The 16,680-nt window shown below is 40.0% G+C and overlaps 1 protein-coding gene across 3 annotated transcripts in view; it reads right to left on the bottom strand.

Annotated features, from left to right (window-relative positions):
- CC2D2A (coiled-coil and C2 domain containing 2A) overlaps positions 1–16,680 on the bottom strand; it is a 136,547-nt gene that overhangs the window by 57,915 nt on the left and 61,952 nt on the right. For all 3 annotated transcript variants that reach the window (XM_055245538.2, XM_055245539.2, XM_063619406.1), the window contains 4 exons: positions 12,292–12,432; positions 8,592–8,748; positions 7,530–7,768; positions 4,684–4,861 (listed from right to left, as the gene is read on the bottom strand). In XM_055245538.2, the coding sequence (XP_055101513.1) occupies positions 4,684–4,861; positions 7,530–7,768; positions 8,592–8,748; positions 12,292–12,432 (715 nt within the window). The remainder of the gene's footprint in view (positions 1–4,683; positions 4,862–7,529; positions 7,769–8,591; positions 8,749–12,291; positions 12,433–16,680) is intronic.

Genomic DNA, 16,680 nt, shown 5'->3' with positions numbered 1-16,680 from the left:
TTTCACAATCAAGCAGAAAACATTGACCGCTTGGTTGCTGAGTTATCAGTTGATGCATTATAGTTTTGAGAATCTTAGAACTTTTTCTGAAATATACTATGCTTTAAAGTTAAGAATTTGATAGCATTGGCATTAACAGATGTATTTTAGGTGAGTTTTTCTACCCTCCTAAAGTTGCCAGTAATTCTTCCCTAGTTTAAATCTAGCAATCATATGGAAAATTTCCAAATAGCATAGTACTTACTATGACTAGAGACTTGAAATACAGTATCTCCTGCATTAATTTAATCTGTAGTCACTACTCAGTCTTAAAAAACTATGCCATTATGCCATTGTGATATGAGATTTGGGCAGTTATCAAATCCCTTTAGATAGCTTAAGAACTTAGTCAAAACTCCCTTAATTTATAATTTTTTGAAAAATTACATGATTTATTTTTAGGACCAAGCTTATTGCCTAGGAATATATTCTGGATAATATTCTGGGTAACTTTGCTTTTTTATTTAAAAATGTATTTCATAGTATTGTCACATTGGTTTTTCAAAAATTATTTTGACTATAACATCCACAGCAAGCTAATATTCAAGGCAATAAGCAGGAGATAGTATTGAAGGCTTTGTTTACATTTTAGAATATATGTGAAATAAAATACTGGTGTGCTGTGGTAGACAGAAGATAGTCTCTCCCTCTAAAGTAATTCAGAACATTCAGAAGTGCCCATAGTGGGAGTGTGTTTCACAGGCTGCCTGGGTAGTCTGAGCTCTCACTCATCAGTGGAGGCATGGCTGGGCACCTGCAGGAGGGGAGGCCTTCTTGCCTTCTCTCCCGTCTTTCTGAGTCTGCCAGCGGATGTCTCCTGGCCCACTTCCTCTGCTTCCTGCCTGCCTCGTTACTGTCTTCTGCTCTTCCTTCTAGCTCTCTATCTGGTCTTCTCATGTTAATCTTGGTCTTCCTGATACCAGCTTTTCCTCTGTAGGGGAGGAACAGGAAGGATGAGTTGATGATGGAAGTCAGACTAGGAAGCAGAACTCTGAATACTGACGTCTTCACTATTGATGCCTGTAGAAAGGGAGGGACTCCTGTGGGCCCCTGCAGTTCTTCCTCTATTCAGGGCAGGTGACAGAGGAGCAGCAAGTGTGCTTCCGGAGTTTGCGTTTCTTTACTTTCTCAGTCAAGCTTTAGTCTTAGTTTAGACAATGTTTTGTGTGTAGTAAGTCTTACTTTAAAATTTAAGTGAACGTGTTCAAGGGCACAGCAGACAGGTTAATGTGGGAGGCAGTGAAGATGGGAGGCTTCAGAATTCAACTCTACCTAGCAAGGCATTCGGATTTTAAATGTTCCATCCAAATGGAAAGGAATCCCTGCAGGGAATCCCTGGCTAAGAAAGGCTGCTCTTAATCTGTTGTTAGTGGTATATAGTGTAATACACTTTATCATTTAAACATATCTGAAATTGAATGGTGTCTTCCAGTTGTGATGATGTACATAGTTTAAGTGGCTCAAATAATCATGCATCCCAGTGAGTGGCGATGAGATGAAGAGATTAGCTGAAATTCAGGAAGTAGGATAACAGACCCCACTGACACTGCTAAGAGGACAGAGGAAGAGAGGCCCTTCAAGTGTTCCAGGTCATCAGCCTCTGCAGAAGCCCCAGAGGAGATGGAATAGAGAGTCCACGTGGACCCCACAGGGAGGGCAGGGACCTCACAGGGGCTGTGTCCAGCAACCACGTATCTGAAGGCTGCCCCTGCTCTCCTTTCCCATGCAGAGTTGGGCAACTCTCTACTTTTACCTTCAGAGAAAATCACCTCATTTCATTCTCTGTGTTCATTCAGAGTTACAAATCAAGGAAGAAGTAAACATTAATAGAAATTATTTTCCACCAACCATCATTCTCAGCAAACTATTGCAAGGACAAAAAACCAAACTCCGTATGTTCTCACTCATAGGTGGGAATTGAACAATGAGAACACGTGGACACAGGAAGGGGAACATCACACACTGGGGACTGTTGTGGGGTTGGGGGAGGGGGGAGGGATAGCATTAGGAGATATACCTAATGCTAAATGACGAGTTAATGGGTGCAGCACACCAACATGGCACATGTATACATATGTAACAAACCTGCACGTTGTGCACATGTACCCTAAAACTTAAAGTATAATAATAATAAAATTTAAAAAAAAAGAAAGTATTTTCCACCGGTTGATATTCAGAAAGGGAATTTTCAGGCTTAAGAAAATCTCAGGTTTTCACCAAACCTCCAACTCCAATCCCCTTTCTAAAACCATTTTTTACTTGCTTTCTCCTCTCACTCATATTATGTTTAAGTTAGCAGCCAGAAGTTTTTTTTTTTCAAGTTTCAGAATACACAGACATTTAAAAAAATTAGATGGCATTTTAAAGAGTTATATGAGTGACAAGACTAAGCTAAATTCTAAAGTTCTAAAATTTCAAGAAAAAAATTTCAGCTGTGCAGATATCAATCCTGTTATCAGTACAGCAAAGGAATTTTGCTTGAGTCTTGATGCTTGGTGCTTTGTAAATGAGGACCACCCCTGCCCTCACCCACCCCCAGATCACAGATTAAAAGGTACAGGACAAAACTGCCACAGGCTCTGGAGGAATTCTAAGCCAAGGCAGTTGACCTTGGGTGCCCAGTGCCGGCCCTTTCAGTTCTGCCTCCCATTTCTTGGCACCCCCTCCTCTCTTTCCATGCAGTTCTGTGCTTCCTTCCCACTGTCAAAAGAACACATCCCAGCTGTCGTGAACGTCCTCTACAGGTTGTAGAAGGTTTTTAACTACTGAGGTCTAGGCGGGGCTTGATATTCAAAATACTGAACAATACACAGTACTGAACCCACCTCCTGGGTTCATTAGAAGAGCTGCCCACCACACCTTGGGAACAAGACCCTGGAGGCAATGGCCTTGGTCAGCCATCCCCTTTAATTGGTCAATTGTGGGAAGGTCCAGGGGTCTTTGAAGTGGGGCTTATGTGGCCAGGATGGCATCTGGGAAGGTCAGGGCAGCAGCTATTTATCAGTCAGTACAGAAGTATGTAAATATTTTATTAATTATACATCTGTGATGGTACCTGCAGACTTTGTCAGTTGTACTCACTAGGAATATAGTTATAGCCACTAGGTAGTGGCTACCTGAAGTACTGTATTGAGAAGAGTTCTAAAATTATATTCAGGCTCAGTGGGAAAACACAACAAAAATAGCACCATCAATTATTGCTTTCTGGCAAGGGTGGTGGAGGGGAGTGAGGAATTTCTGCCTAAGTGATGGATGAGGATCTGTGATTTCTGCCTGGCTGGTGGTGGGGAAACAAGGGCATGCATGCCACAAAGCTGCAATCCTAGTTAACAAGCCTGTTAGGATCATAAGAGAGACCTGTTAGCATTGTGGGAGAAGAGTCACCGAAAGAACAAGCAAGACTGAAGACATTGTAATGGGTTAAATAGCATCCTCCACATATTGATGTCCACCCAGAAACTCAGAATGCAACCTAATTTGGAAATGGGGTCTTTGTAGATGTCATTAATTAAGGATGAAGATAAGGTCATATTAGATTAGGGTGGGCCCTAAATCCAATAAGAGTGTTCTTATAAGCGACAAAAGAGGACCCACAGAGAGAGATACAGAGAAGGCCATGTGAAGATGGAAGCAGAGATTGGGGTTATCCTAACACAAACCAAGGAACTCTAAGTGCCAGGAGGAGCTGGAAGAGGCAGGGAAAGATACTCCTGTAGAGCTTTTGGAGGAGTATGGCCCTGCTGACACCTTGATTTCAGACTTTAGGCCTCCAGAACTGTGAGTAAACACATTTCTGTTGTTTTGAAGCCACCAAGTTAGTGGTTCCTTGTTATAGTTTAGTTTCCCCAGGAAATTAAAATAGACTCAAATAAATATATTGCTAACGGTGGGATTTAGGCTAATGGGGAGATTTATTAATTTTGGGGGGATCCTATCACCTGTATCTTTCCCACATCATAACCTCCTGTGATTGTGGCATAATTGATTTCTCTGTTATATTACGCTAGAGTCCTTGTAGAGGGTGATGTTGAAATATGTCTTCAATGAATGAGCTGGAGATCTCCCTGTGCCCCACTCCCTTCAGCACCCCTCTCCCATCTCAAGGCAGACACTCCAGAGCACTGTGGCCAGAGTTATTCTGCCAGCATTTTCAGTAGGTGAGTTGAGGAACAGATCTCTTTCTTCCCAGACTTTAAGAACAGATGTGCCAAGGAAGAGGCTTGAGACTCTTATCAAGACATATGTATAACCAATGGATGATTTAAAATCATCTCACACCCATAATGAACAAAAAATTATTGGGGCAGTAACTATAATAATAATTGTTATTACTATTGTTTTGAGACAGAGTCACACTCTGTCGCCTAGGCTGGAGTACAGTGGCGTGATCTCAGCTCAATGCAACCTCCACCTCCTGGGTTCAAGAGATTCTCCTGCCTCAGCCTCGTGAGTAGCTGGGATTACAGGCGCCCGCCAGCACACTTGGCTCATTTTTTTTTTTGTATTTACAGTAGAGATGTGGTTTTGCCATGTTGGCCAGGCTGGTCTCAAACTCCTGGCCTCAAGTGATCTCCCCACCTTGGCTTCCCAAAGTACAGGCATGAGCCACAGTGCCCGGCCAGTAACTATAATTAAAATGTGTACCTGAAGTGTTAAACTCTCCGGCCAGTTGACTATTTGCAAATTGAAAATCTGCCCAAAGTGAACTCGGAAGTCTGCTCCTAGTGGCCGACTGACTGTCCTGGACACCTCCTTGCTGTTGAAGAGCACTTTTAAATACACTGAGCGCTTCTTTACATCCTCCCTTCTTGAGACCTCCGCTCTGCAAAAGGAGACCGTTCACAGGTGGAGTTAGTAATAATTTACTAAGATCACCAAAATATATGATAAATAAGAACTGAACAGAACAAGATACACTGCAGGCAACTCTCCCAATCATGTCAGCCCTCATTTAACCAGAGGAGCCACACGTCTTGCAGAGTAGTATAGAATTTATGGAGAAGCCATTAATAGACACTCAAAAGGGCACAGAGGATTTAAGAACTAGAGTCCATTCATCGTTGTGCTATAGTCTCCTCAGGTTTTTCAGGCAAGCTTTACATTTGTGTCCCAAAGTTTTAAGTTTACATATTCCTTGTTAAATGGAATAAATTCAAGACATGAGGGATAATAATGATTTATATTTGGGTGAGAAGTTTTATTCTAAAAATACAGCAGCATATTGTAGCAGTAAGATCTAGTTCATTTTTCCAAGATACCAAGTTTTTCTCAACGTTTTCAGACAGTAAGTGAATGTTCAATGGATGCAGAGTATTAATAAATGTTCCTTATTTTTAAAGATAATCTGAATGAGAAAGTTAAAAAAAAAACTCCCATTGGTCTTTAATTTTATTGTACATATGTGTACAGACGTCCACAAAAAATGCCAGTTATTGGTTAGGTCAATAGCAATTCAAGCTTATTGAGGAAAGGAAAAGGTTAGGGCATCAAAATTTGAAACAAGCTTAGGTTTTTTTTTTGGGGGGGTGGTAGTTTATTAAAAATTGTTCTATTGTGGTAAATATGTATAACATAACGTAATGTTTCTCACTTTAACCATTTTTAAGTGTATGGTTCAGTGGCATTACATACAATTACTATGTTGTCCAACCATCACCACTATCCATCTTGAGAACTTTTTCATCATTCCAAACAGGAATTCTCTACTCATTAAAGGGGGTGGTAGTTTTAACTTTTTACATGTCTATAATTTAGACTTATTCTAAATGAAATAGCTCAAATTACTTCAGCATTTTTTTAATAAAGGATACTTCACAGCAAATTTGCAAGAAGTATCCAAGACACCCAAGACTTAGACTCCACTCATAGAAGATTACCAAATCAAGCCCAAATTTTCCTTTTAGAAAGCATGCTGTGTCATCACATATTCTGAACATTCATGTCAAAATTATAGGGTATGGTACTTGTGCCTTGAAAATTGCTTACTTAGTGCAGGGGAATAGTTAAGATGTATAACATCTTAATATGTGAAGTTGAAGGAACACATGAAAATGCACAAAAAGCTATAATTTAAAAATAAATCAATCATTAGAACATTAGCAGAAGTTTGAAACCAAGACTGAGAAGTCTTATAATGACATCCTAATTAACTCCCACATTTTAATGAACTCGGAGGCTGACTGACTTTATTTGAATTCTCATTTTTCACGTTGGGATATTGAAGATTCCAGTGTACAATAGTCCCTGTATTCATGATAGATATTCTATTTACTGGAGAACTAAGCCTGGGATTTTGTGGTATCGATTATTTTAATGGACTCCCTTTAATTAATGATGATATACCATAACATGCATCAGAATCACTTGGAGACCTTGTGAGAACAGTTTTCTAGGCCCCACCTCAGGGTTTCAGGTTCAGTAAGTCTCAGGTAGAACTTGTGAGTTTGCATTTCTTTCTTTTTTTAAATTATTTTTAAAATTTCTGTTTAGTTGGTTGACTTTAAATAATTGTCTGGCTAGTTTTTATTAATCTTTCTTAAACATATTTATTTCAATGTGAGGTATTAAAAATGTTTGGGGTATTTATTTATTTATTCAATAGAGGTGAGGTCTCATTTTGTTCCCCAGGCTGGTCTCCAAATCCTGGCCTCAAGCAATCCTCCTGCCTCGGCCTCCCGAAGTGCTGAGGTTACAGGCATGAGCCACCATGCCTGGCCTGAGTTTATGTTTCTAACAAGTCTTCAGTGATACTGATGCTGCTGATTCCAGGGCTATACTTTGAGAACCATGGCTATTCAGTGAAGGAAAGAATAAACAGGAAACAAAAATATTTTTATTATGTTATAATTTTAAAAAAGATGAACTTACAAATGTATGTTTATGAATTATTATATGTACAAATTATATAAATCAAGTGATGTTTCTCTTAGGCATCAAGTGAGAATGACTAGACATGTATTTTTATCAAATCTGGAGGGTGTGCTTCAGATGGCCTGACTTAAATACCACCCACAACTTTTTTGGGGGTCTTCAAGGAGAGAAGCTGATCCCTGGAGCAGCTGAAATCAAGGAAGGGGCAAGGAAAGGCATCCGTGCCTGTGCCAGAAAGGTGGGACATGCTGCCAGTGGACCAAAGGACTCATTGAGGTTACAGATAAGGGACTCAAATCAAAAGCCACACAGACAGCCACTGTGAAGAGCAGGCAGAGATTTGCAACTGGGATGCTTCTCCTACAGGGAGCTTTCCAGTGTGCTCCTGAGTGGCCAGTGCAGATGCATGAGGTAGGTGAATCATATGAAATCACCTAAAGTGGGCAAATATCAGCAATTTCATGTGGTTCAACCTAATATTCATTCAGAGTTAATGATTCTCCTGATGCTCCTGTAGGTCAGTAAGTGTACACTCCCCATGTCGTGCGTGTGTGTGCATGTGCCCACGTGAACATGTGTAAGAGATGTCAGCCTCATTTATGGTCAGAGCATCCACTCACCTGGGGCACTGGTCATTGGGTGTTATGCTTCCCGCCAGGCTTAGTTCCGGGACCAGCGTGGGCTCCCAAGGCCTTCTCCTGCTCTGGGCTGCTCTCTCCCTCACCTCCTGCTCTATCACTGCCCGATCAGTGGGCTCCGGAGGGCTGGGCTTCACGAGGTCCTCCTCAGGATACGGCTCTGCAATCTCATCATCGGGATGTTCTTCTGCTGCTTGTTTCCTTTTCTTCTTCTTGGCCCTCTGTTGAGTTAGAGGCAACATGACATCAAATAGGAATTTTGGAATTTCATTTAAGAGCACAGTCTTCATAGCCAGATGGACCTGGATGCAAACCCCAGCCCCATTTCAACCAGATGTGTGTAATCAGGCAGGTCACTAAGCCACCTGACCTCTCTGTGCCTCAGTTTTTTCATCTACAGAATGGAGCCCAGGAAATTTCTCCCAGGGCTGTTGAAATGAGACTGTTGAAATGCCTAAAAAGCATTTATCATACAGCCTAGTCCCTAGAAAGAGCTTAAAAAATGGTAGGTATTCATGTGATCATTAATTTTGGTTTTCAAGGCTAAGGACACATCTTAAAATATTAAAATAAGGCATGTAAGCGCAATGAGCATTGCAGGTCCACCTGATCTATTATTTGTTGCCCTTGGACTCAGTTTTGTAGGGTCATGTGCATAAAGTTATATAATTTTCTGAAGGAAACTCAGAAGCATCAATCCCTACATTTAATGGAATAATGCATGTAAGATACTCAGCACAGTGCTGGACACATTGCATTAGTGATTACTACATTATTACGTAAATAGTCACAGAGTGCTACCATAGCATTCTCTGTGGACAAAGCTGGCTCTGGTATCAGTCAGCTGGGTGGCTTTTTAAGCACATGCATTAGCCAGTCAATTCATTCATCCTTTTATCCCTTAGCCAGGGGATGGGGAAGAGACAGAGGGAGCCACAGGATACTCTAGTCTGCCAGTCTGGTTTCCCCACTCTTGTGCTGGAGGCTGCCCTCCCAGACCCTTCCTGGCCAGCCCTATTCCAGGCTGAGTGTTTGTTTACATACTTGCGCTTTCCTCCAGGCCTTCCACTGGTGTAACGACGTTCTGTATTCTTCCATCTTCTGTGCGTACTCCTCCGTGTGCTCTTCTAACAGTTCACTTATTTCAGCTTGAATTTCTGCTTCATATGCTTCTTCATCTGCTTTCTGGTCAGCTTTTTCCCTTTAAAATAATTTGTAGTCCCATGGTTATTTCTGGAAATTAAGTAAGAGAGCAATAATAACAGCAAATACTTATATTGGGCTTGCTATGTGCCAGTTCCTCTTCTAAAAATGTCACACATGTAAACTCACAATCCTGTGAGGCAGATGCTATTATTATCCACATCTTATACATGAGGTGGCAGAGGCACATAGAAGTTAAGTAAGTTACCCAAGAACACACAGCTGGTGAGTGGAGGGGCTGAATATGAGCCCAACCCACTGAACACTGAGCCGCCACGCCTCTCTGTGTTAAATGATCTGTGTGGTGTGCTGACATGGGGCCTGTAAGTTCTCAGCTGATAGTGGTGGAAATTTCATTAGTTATTTTATGACTTCTTCAAGTCTCTGAGGAACTGCTTCATTTTGTTGCTACTGAGTCCTGAAACCACTTTTTAAAAAAATTTAATTTTTTAAAATTATACTTTAAGTTCTAGGGTACATGTGCACAACGTGCAGGTTTGATACATAGGTATGCATGTGCCATGTTGGTTTGCTGCACCCATCAACCCATCATCTACATTAAGTATTTCTCCTAATGCTATCCCTCCCCCAGCCCCCCACCCCCTGACAGTCCCTGGTGTGTGATGTTCCCTGCCCTGTGTCCAAGTGTTCCCATTGTTCACTTCCCACCTGTGAGTGAGAACATGCGGTGTTTGGTTTTCTGTCCTTGTGATAGTTTGCTGAGAATGATGGTGAAACCACTTTTTTCACTTTGGATGGAGGATTTGGGTTTTTCTTTGATGATTTTGCTTATACTCCACCAGGACATCAGCCCAGTTCAAACCACTGTTTCCCACAGTGTGTTCTGTAGGACATTAGTTCTGTGAGATGTAGCACCAGGAAAAGATATTGTGGTCATATCAACACTGGATTAATAAATAAGTGTGAAAGGTTCCTTGCTGGTCATCTTTTCAGAGCCCTTAACATGTTGATGAACAGCATGGCTCTCCTGGTAGATGGCGGCAAATGTGCGGTGACTGCATCCATCCCACCCAGCACTTTGGAGATGGTGCCGAATACTGACTGCACTATTTCCCCCAAGGCAGTTAAGCTTCGTAATCCATTTTACATAAACCTAGACAAGTGCATAAAGCTGACAAATATTTGCTTATGGACACATGTCGCCTGGAGTTTAAGCAGTTTACAGTCCCCCAGGGCACAAGCTCTTACAGCTCTCTAGGATGACTACCAAGTAAATCACTTTGGATGCACAGTGGTACCCGAAATTTATAAACACCAGGGGGAATTTGGCCTCAAAATTATGTTCCATCTCTGATATACAGAAAACCATTCACTTTTCTCATTGCTATTCAAAAGCATGAGTAAACTTGAATAGTTTTTTTTTGTGGGAAAAACTATGCTTTATTATAAGGTGGCTAGATGAATCAAGAATGTGAAAAAAGGGTACTCCAAAAGAATTTGGAAGATAGCTACTTATCAGGGGAAGGAGTGTTATGACCTTATGGGTAAAATGCCTATAAATGTAGTTTACCCTATAAACTCAAAAAGAAGGAGGGGAGGGATGGAGGGAGAGTTAGCAGCAGGGATGATGGGAGGGAGGGAGAGAGAAAATAATCTGCCAAGGATTTCTGTACTGCTTCTGTGGGAGGCTCAGCCTAGGAGATGGAATTTGAAAGCACAAACACTGGAATTTCTGGGAGACAGCCATTATTTTTGTGGGGCAGCATATCTGAATTTGTTAACCAATATTAACTGAGCAGATACTAAGTGGCAGGTGCTCTTGTAGGGACCAAATATACAATGGCAATAGGGTCCCTGCTCTCAAAGATCACACAGTCTTACACTTGTCCTGAAAACCTTTTTTTTTTCAATTTTATAATTACAGCTAAAGAAAAATTACAATTTGCAGTTCTCTTTGGCTGAAAGATGGCTGTTTTCAAAGCAATATGTCAGATAACTGCCTAAATTTGTTACTATTGTTAACCAACATTAACTGAGCAGATACTCTGGTAGTGCTCTGGTAGAGACCAGATATACAACGACAACAGGGTCCCTGGTCTCAAAGATCACACAGTCTTATACTTGTCCTGAAAACTAAGCTTTTTTTTTTTTTTTTTCAATTTTATAATTACAGCCAAAGAAAACTTACAATTTGTAGCTATCTTTGGCTGTAATATGGCTGTTTTCAAAGCAATATGTCTGATAACTGCCCACATTTATTACTATTTGTGTCAGTATATGGGCACAACACTTATCCAGGTGAAACAATCAGAAAGGGACCAACACCAGCAGCATAGATGCTCTTGTTGTGATAAGCTGTACTCTTAAGCATATATAAAAGTCTAGTGAATTAGGTAGCAGAAATATTATCAAGCTTACTTTCTCCACACCACAAATGAAGGTCAATTCCAAATAAATTAAAGATGAAATGTGAAAACTAAAACTATAAATGTTATAGGAGACAATATCATAGAATATCTACATGACTCAGGGGAAGCATTTCTTAAGAAGCATACAAAAAGCACCAACAGTAAAAGAAAAAACTAATGTATTTTGTTTTTTTAAAGTTAAGAATTTGTATCCATCAAAAAGCAACAAAAAGAGAGTAAAAAGACAACTAACGAGTAGGAAAGGATATCTGCAATACACACCACTAACAAATATCCATGTTATATGCAGAATGCCTACAAATTACCAAAAAAGATAACAAGATAAATAATCCAGTCCAAAAAGTGACCAAAGCCTTGAACAGACACCTCACAAAAGAGGAAATCCAAATAGTCAATGCATGTATGAAAAAATGCTCACCTTCATGAATAGTCAGGAAAATATAAATTAAAACATGTCAGCAGGTCGGCAAAATGTTAGGTGATAGGCATGATATGGGTGATATGGACCTACGAGAACCCCCGTGAAGACATGAATCAGCACAACTTCTGGAATATGTTTGGAATCAGCAATGTAAAGTTGAAATGAAATCTTGGGCACATGTACCCTAAAAGACAAGTACAAAAATGCCAAAAGTACAGAAGTGGTTTCTGTAACAGTTGAAAATGGAATAAACTCAAATGCCCATCAACAGAAATGGACAAGTTTGGCTATTTTCATATAATGAAGTATTATAAAGCAAAGAAATCTAACTACAGCTATGTGCTGTCAAGTAGATGAATCTCACAAACACGGTACTGAAGAAAAGAAGCATGTATGTATTCACTAAAGAATACACACAACATACTTTCAGTTATGTATAAGTCAAATACAGGCAATATTAAACTATATATTCTTAGGGATTACACATAGTTGGCAAAAGTATAAAAGCAAGAAAACAATGATCACAAAAGTCCAGGTAGTTGTTATTTTGGGGATTGAGGAGGATGCTATTTGGGAGGGGCTGCTCAGGTATGCAGTATTCTATTTCTTAACCTGGGAAGTGGTTACATGCATATTTGTTTGTAATTACTTTTAAAACTATATCCATGTTTTATACATTTTTCTTAATGTATGATATAGCCCAATAAAGTAATTTTTCAAAAAAGCCTACTTTCTCAAAACAAGTTTCAAGGGAGTATTTGTAAATCTCTGGAACTCTCGAAGGGATTTCATCTCTTTCCAAACTTTTATGATGGTCTTAAGCAATGTTCTATCTTTTTCTTGTTCAGCATCACGGAATTTTCTTGTTTGTCTGCAAGATATAATAACACATGAGTATATATTAAAAAGTCAGGTGTGTTTGCAAAAGAAATTAATAATGCTACAGTGATTGTATATTCAATTTGATAGCTACCGTATTTTGAAACAAGTACAGAAAACTAAATACAAATGCGAATGTAAAGACAATAGGATGTCAACCTGTCTTGAGAGATTTACTTGATTTTGTTCTCTTTAGGCAGATCTGACTTTAAGTACTTAAAAAATTCATATTAAAACTATGCATCCTTCAACAAATAGTCACCTTTGAAGGTAAGAAAGGCAGTTCTCATGGACTAAATTATTATAAACACAGCAAAGTACGCTGCTGTCCTAGTTAGCAACAAATACATTTAAAGTCTTCCGTGTTAACAGAAATCACAAGTTCCACACTGAGGAGATGAAGTATTGTTATTGCATGCCTTTGAGATTTTCAATATTCACTAGATTACCAATATTTTTGGCTTGATCTGAAAAGGCATCATTTGAAAATGCTTTCATCTTTATTTTATTTAATACCTTACTTTAAGTTCTTTTTACAAATGATAGCCATATTTAGATACCAAATGCATTTTATTGCATAATGAGACAATTACTAAATTTTTGAACAAGTGCCATGAATCATTCCAGGGGATTTAGAAGTGTCTAAGAGACAGAAGATATCTCCGTATCTCCATCCTCAGGAAGTTTATAGTTTAGCTCAGGGGACGGACACATACATAAATGATATCAGTGTGAGGTTTGTCTAAGAAAGTATCGTGAGAAACCAAGGATGTAGCATTTCACAAATTAGCACCTCATGACCTCCAGAAGGCAGGCCTAAGTCTGGAGGTTGTATGTGTGATGACTTAGTGGTACAGAGAAATAAGGGGGTCTAGGTTTCTAATAGATCAACTGGTAGCTGTAGAAAAGGAAGATGGCAGAAAATGATAGTGGTTAGGTAGTCAAGATCTAGGACTCTCTGAAGCCCTTAGAAAAGCAAAAAGGCAACAAACTACAATAAGAAACATTTTCTTTGAGGACCAGTAAAGCATTGTGGTTAAGGGTGCAGTTGTTGCAACCAGACTACCCAGGTTTGAATCTTGGCTCTACTATTTACCAGCTGGATTGGGTAAGCTACTTCCCTTTGCTGGCTCACATCTTTAAAATGGGTATGGTAGGAGTTGACCGCAATGGGTTGCTGGGAGGAGTTAATGAGCTAATCCGCATAATGTGCTTAGAACCTTGCCCGATACCAAGTAAAGAGGCCTGCAAATGTTATCTGTCACCATCAGGTGGTCAGTTCGTCTCCTATGCCTTTAGCTGTTATCACCCCCTGCTTCAGTTTTAAAAACCACAATATAAAATTATTTTACTGAGTTACATGACATCTTCAGCCTTTCTGATATATTTTCTACTTTCTTTTTTAGTACGTAAAAAAAAGATTGTTTCCCAGAAATGCTAAAAAGAGCTCTTAGCAAGAAAAATTTGCATACGAGCTAAAGAAGCAGAAAATTACAAAATAATATTTAATTAAAATTTGTGACCAGAGCTGGGGAGGAAGAGGGAAAGGCAATTTTGATTAGGGAGTCAGGAACAGTTTTCTGAAACCTGATATAGATGGGGTCTGGACGGTGCAGTGGACTCCTGCTCAGAAATGAAACTTTGGGAGCCACTGGCATCTGGGTGATGTTTAAAGCCACAAAGTGGATTCATTTCAGGAGAAAATGCAATTTAAAAAAGGGTTCAAAAGAAAACAACAATAACACCTGAGACTCAGAACATGTATAAGCTGGACAGAGGAGAATGATGGTCAAAGAATGATGAGAAGGACAAATGGCTGGAAAGGGACGAGGACACCCAGGAGAGGGTGGTGTATGAAGATGCAGGATGTCCTGACAGGCAGTGCGTGGGGATGGTGTCTGCGTTCAAGCACTGAGCAGGCTGAGAGGTTCCATTCCACTTTCCCAGGTGGAGGTCCCCAGGGGCTGTGGCAAGATTTGCTTCAGAGGAAAGGTGGGCACAGCGGTGAGATAGAATGGTTTGGAAACAGGAGAGAGCGGAGATAGTATGAATAGCAAATGTTTTCCTGGTGTTTGGCTGTTAAAGGAAATATAGAGATAAAGTGGTAGCTGGATGGCGACTTGGGGTCATAGAATTTTTATGTGTTCAAGACTGAGCACATCTGAGGGCAAAGACCCTACAGAGAGGTTAAGTAAAATATTCCTATGTTGCATGACTATTCATGTTTTCTTCCTTCTATATCCTGGTTCCCATTCAGAGAATAAGGAATGTAGTCATGATGCCGCTATGGAAAATAAAATGGAAAATGCTTTATGGTGCTGGCCCGGGTTAACTGCAACAATGGAGGGCTCAGCAGATGCTTGAGGTGGGGAGTTCTCGGGGGTGGCTGATTAGATCCCAGGGGGCTTGAGGAAATGGATCCATGTGATGAAACATCCAGCAATAGATCATCTGCTTAGAAATTGTTTTACCACCTAGTGAAAAGTCAATAAGGGATGGAAATCTCTTTTACTGGGTCAGAAATGCTAAATTTCAAAGACTTTCATCTCCAGGGGCATAGAATTATTGTAATGGGTCTGCTGTCCGTGACTCTGCTGGGCATTGTCTCTAGATCTCACACGCAGTTCTGATGTTTTTCAAACAGTGACCAATAAAGACAGTTCCATATAAAATCACAATTGCTTTCACAATAGCTTTTTGTCACTTTTTTCTTAACGTATGCCAAAACAAAAATTATTCTCACAAGGAGACTGCAATATGTTTTCCTTTTAATATAAAAATAATTTTTATTAAAAAATATACTCCATACTTTTGCAATTATAGGTTACAAACTTCACTAATTTCTACTTTGCTGGAAGAATTTCCAACTCATAGCTAAATTGTAAAAAGAAAAGTATACATTGAAATGTCTCTGGCCGGGTGCGGTGGCTCACGCCTGTAATCCCAGCACTTTGGGAGGCCAAGGTGGGCGGATCACGAGGTCAGGAGATCTAGACCATCCTGGCTAACGCGGTGAAACGCCGTCTCTACTAAAAATACAAAAAATTAGCCTGGCGTAGTGGCGGGCGCCTGTAATCCCAGCTACTCGGGAGGCTGAGGCAGGAGAATGGCGTGAACCCGGGAGGCAGAGCTTGCAGTGAGCCGAGATCGTACCACTGCACTCCAGCTTGGGCGACAGAGTGAGACTCAGTCTCAAAACAAAAAATAAAAATAAAAAAAATGCCTCAATTTATTATTTCCTGTTCTAAGGATTTGTTCTGTGGAAGTACTCATACAGGTAAACAAATATAATATTTAGGAATTTTAATTACAGTAGAATTTAAATAATAAAAAATAGAATAGAAATGCAAATGCGTATCAGTTGAGAATTATACAAACTACCATAAATCTACATAATGCCAGCCTTTAAACCATGATATAAATCTACATGCACTGTGACAGGAAAATGTCTAAGATGCATTGTATATAAAGAAGCAAGTTGCAGAATGGTATACACGATATGATTCCTTATCCATGTTGATACCTGCAGATATGAGTCAGTCATCTTAACTGTGATACAGAAATACACTGTAAGCTTATACCAAGATGGGTTTACTCTGCTACTGGGTTATTTCTGGTGGCTTCCTTTTTTCTTTCTTTCTTTTTTTCTGAGTCAAGGTCTCACTCTGTTACCCAGGCTGGAGTGCAATGGTGCAGTCCTAGCTCACTGCGGCCTCAAACTCTTGGGCTCAAGCAATCCTCTTTCCTCAGCCTTCCGAGTAGTTGGGACTACATGCACATACTACTATACTCAGCTAATTTTTAAAATTTTTTGTACAGGCTAGTCTCAAACTCCTGGCTTCAAACTATCCTCACCTTGGCATCCCAAAGTGCTGGGATTACAGGCATGAGCCACCGTGCCCAGTCTGTCTTACTTTTGAATGATGCTGTGCATATCTTTGCACATGTCCCCATGTACATATGCACACGTAGCTCCTTAAAGAACATCTTGTATCTGAATCAGAATTGCTGGGTCCAAACTGATGAGCCTCTTCAACATTTTATGAGTTAGGGCCACGCTGCTCTCTAAAGTGGTAGCTGTAGTAGTTTTCCCTTACACCTGCAGAGTGACCATTTCCCTACATCCTCATTCACATTATTGGACTTCAAATACTGTGTTAATATGATAGATGTATTTGATTGTTTTATATGGCGTAATTTCACATGTATTCATTGCATTCAGAAAAAGTATCTGGAAGAA

This window comes from Symphalangus syndactylus, chromosome 16 (genome assembly GCF_028878055.3).
Source record: "Symphalangus syndactylus isolate Jambi chromosome 16, NHGRI_mSymSyn1-v2.1_pri, whole genome shotgun sequence".
NCBI lineage: Eukaryota > Metazoa > Chordata > Mammalia > Primates > Hylobatidae > Symphalangus > Symphalangus syndactylus.
This window is presented reverse-complemented; position numbering and strand designations above follow the sequence as displayed.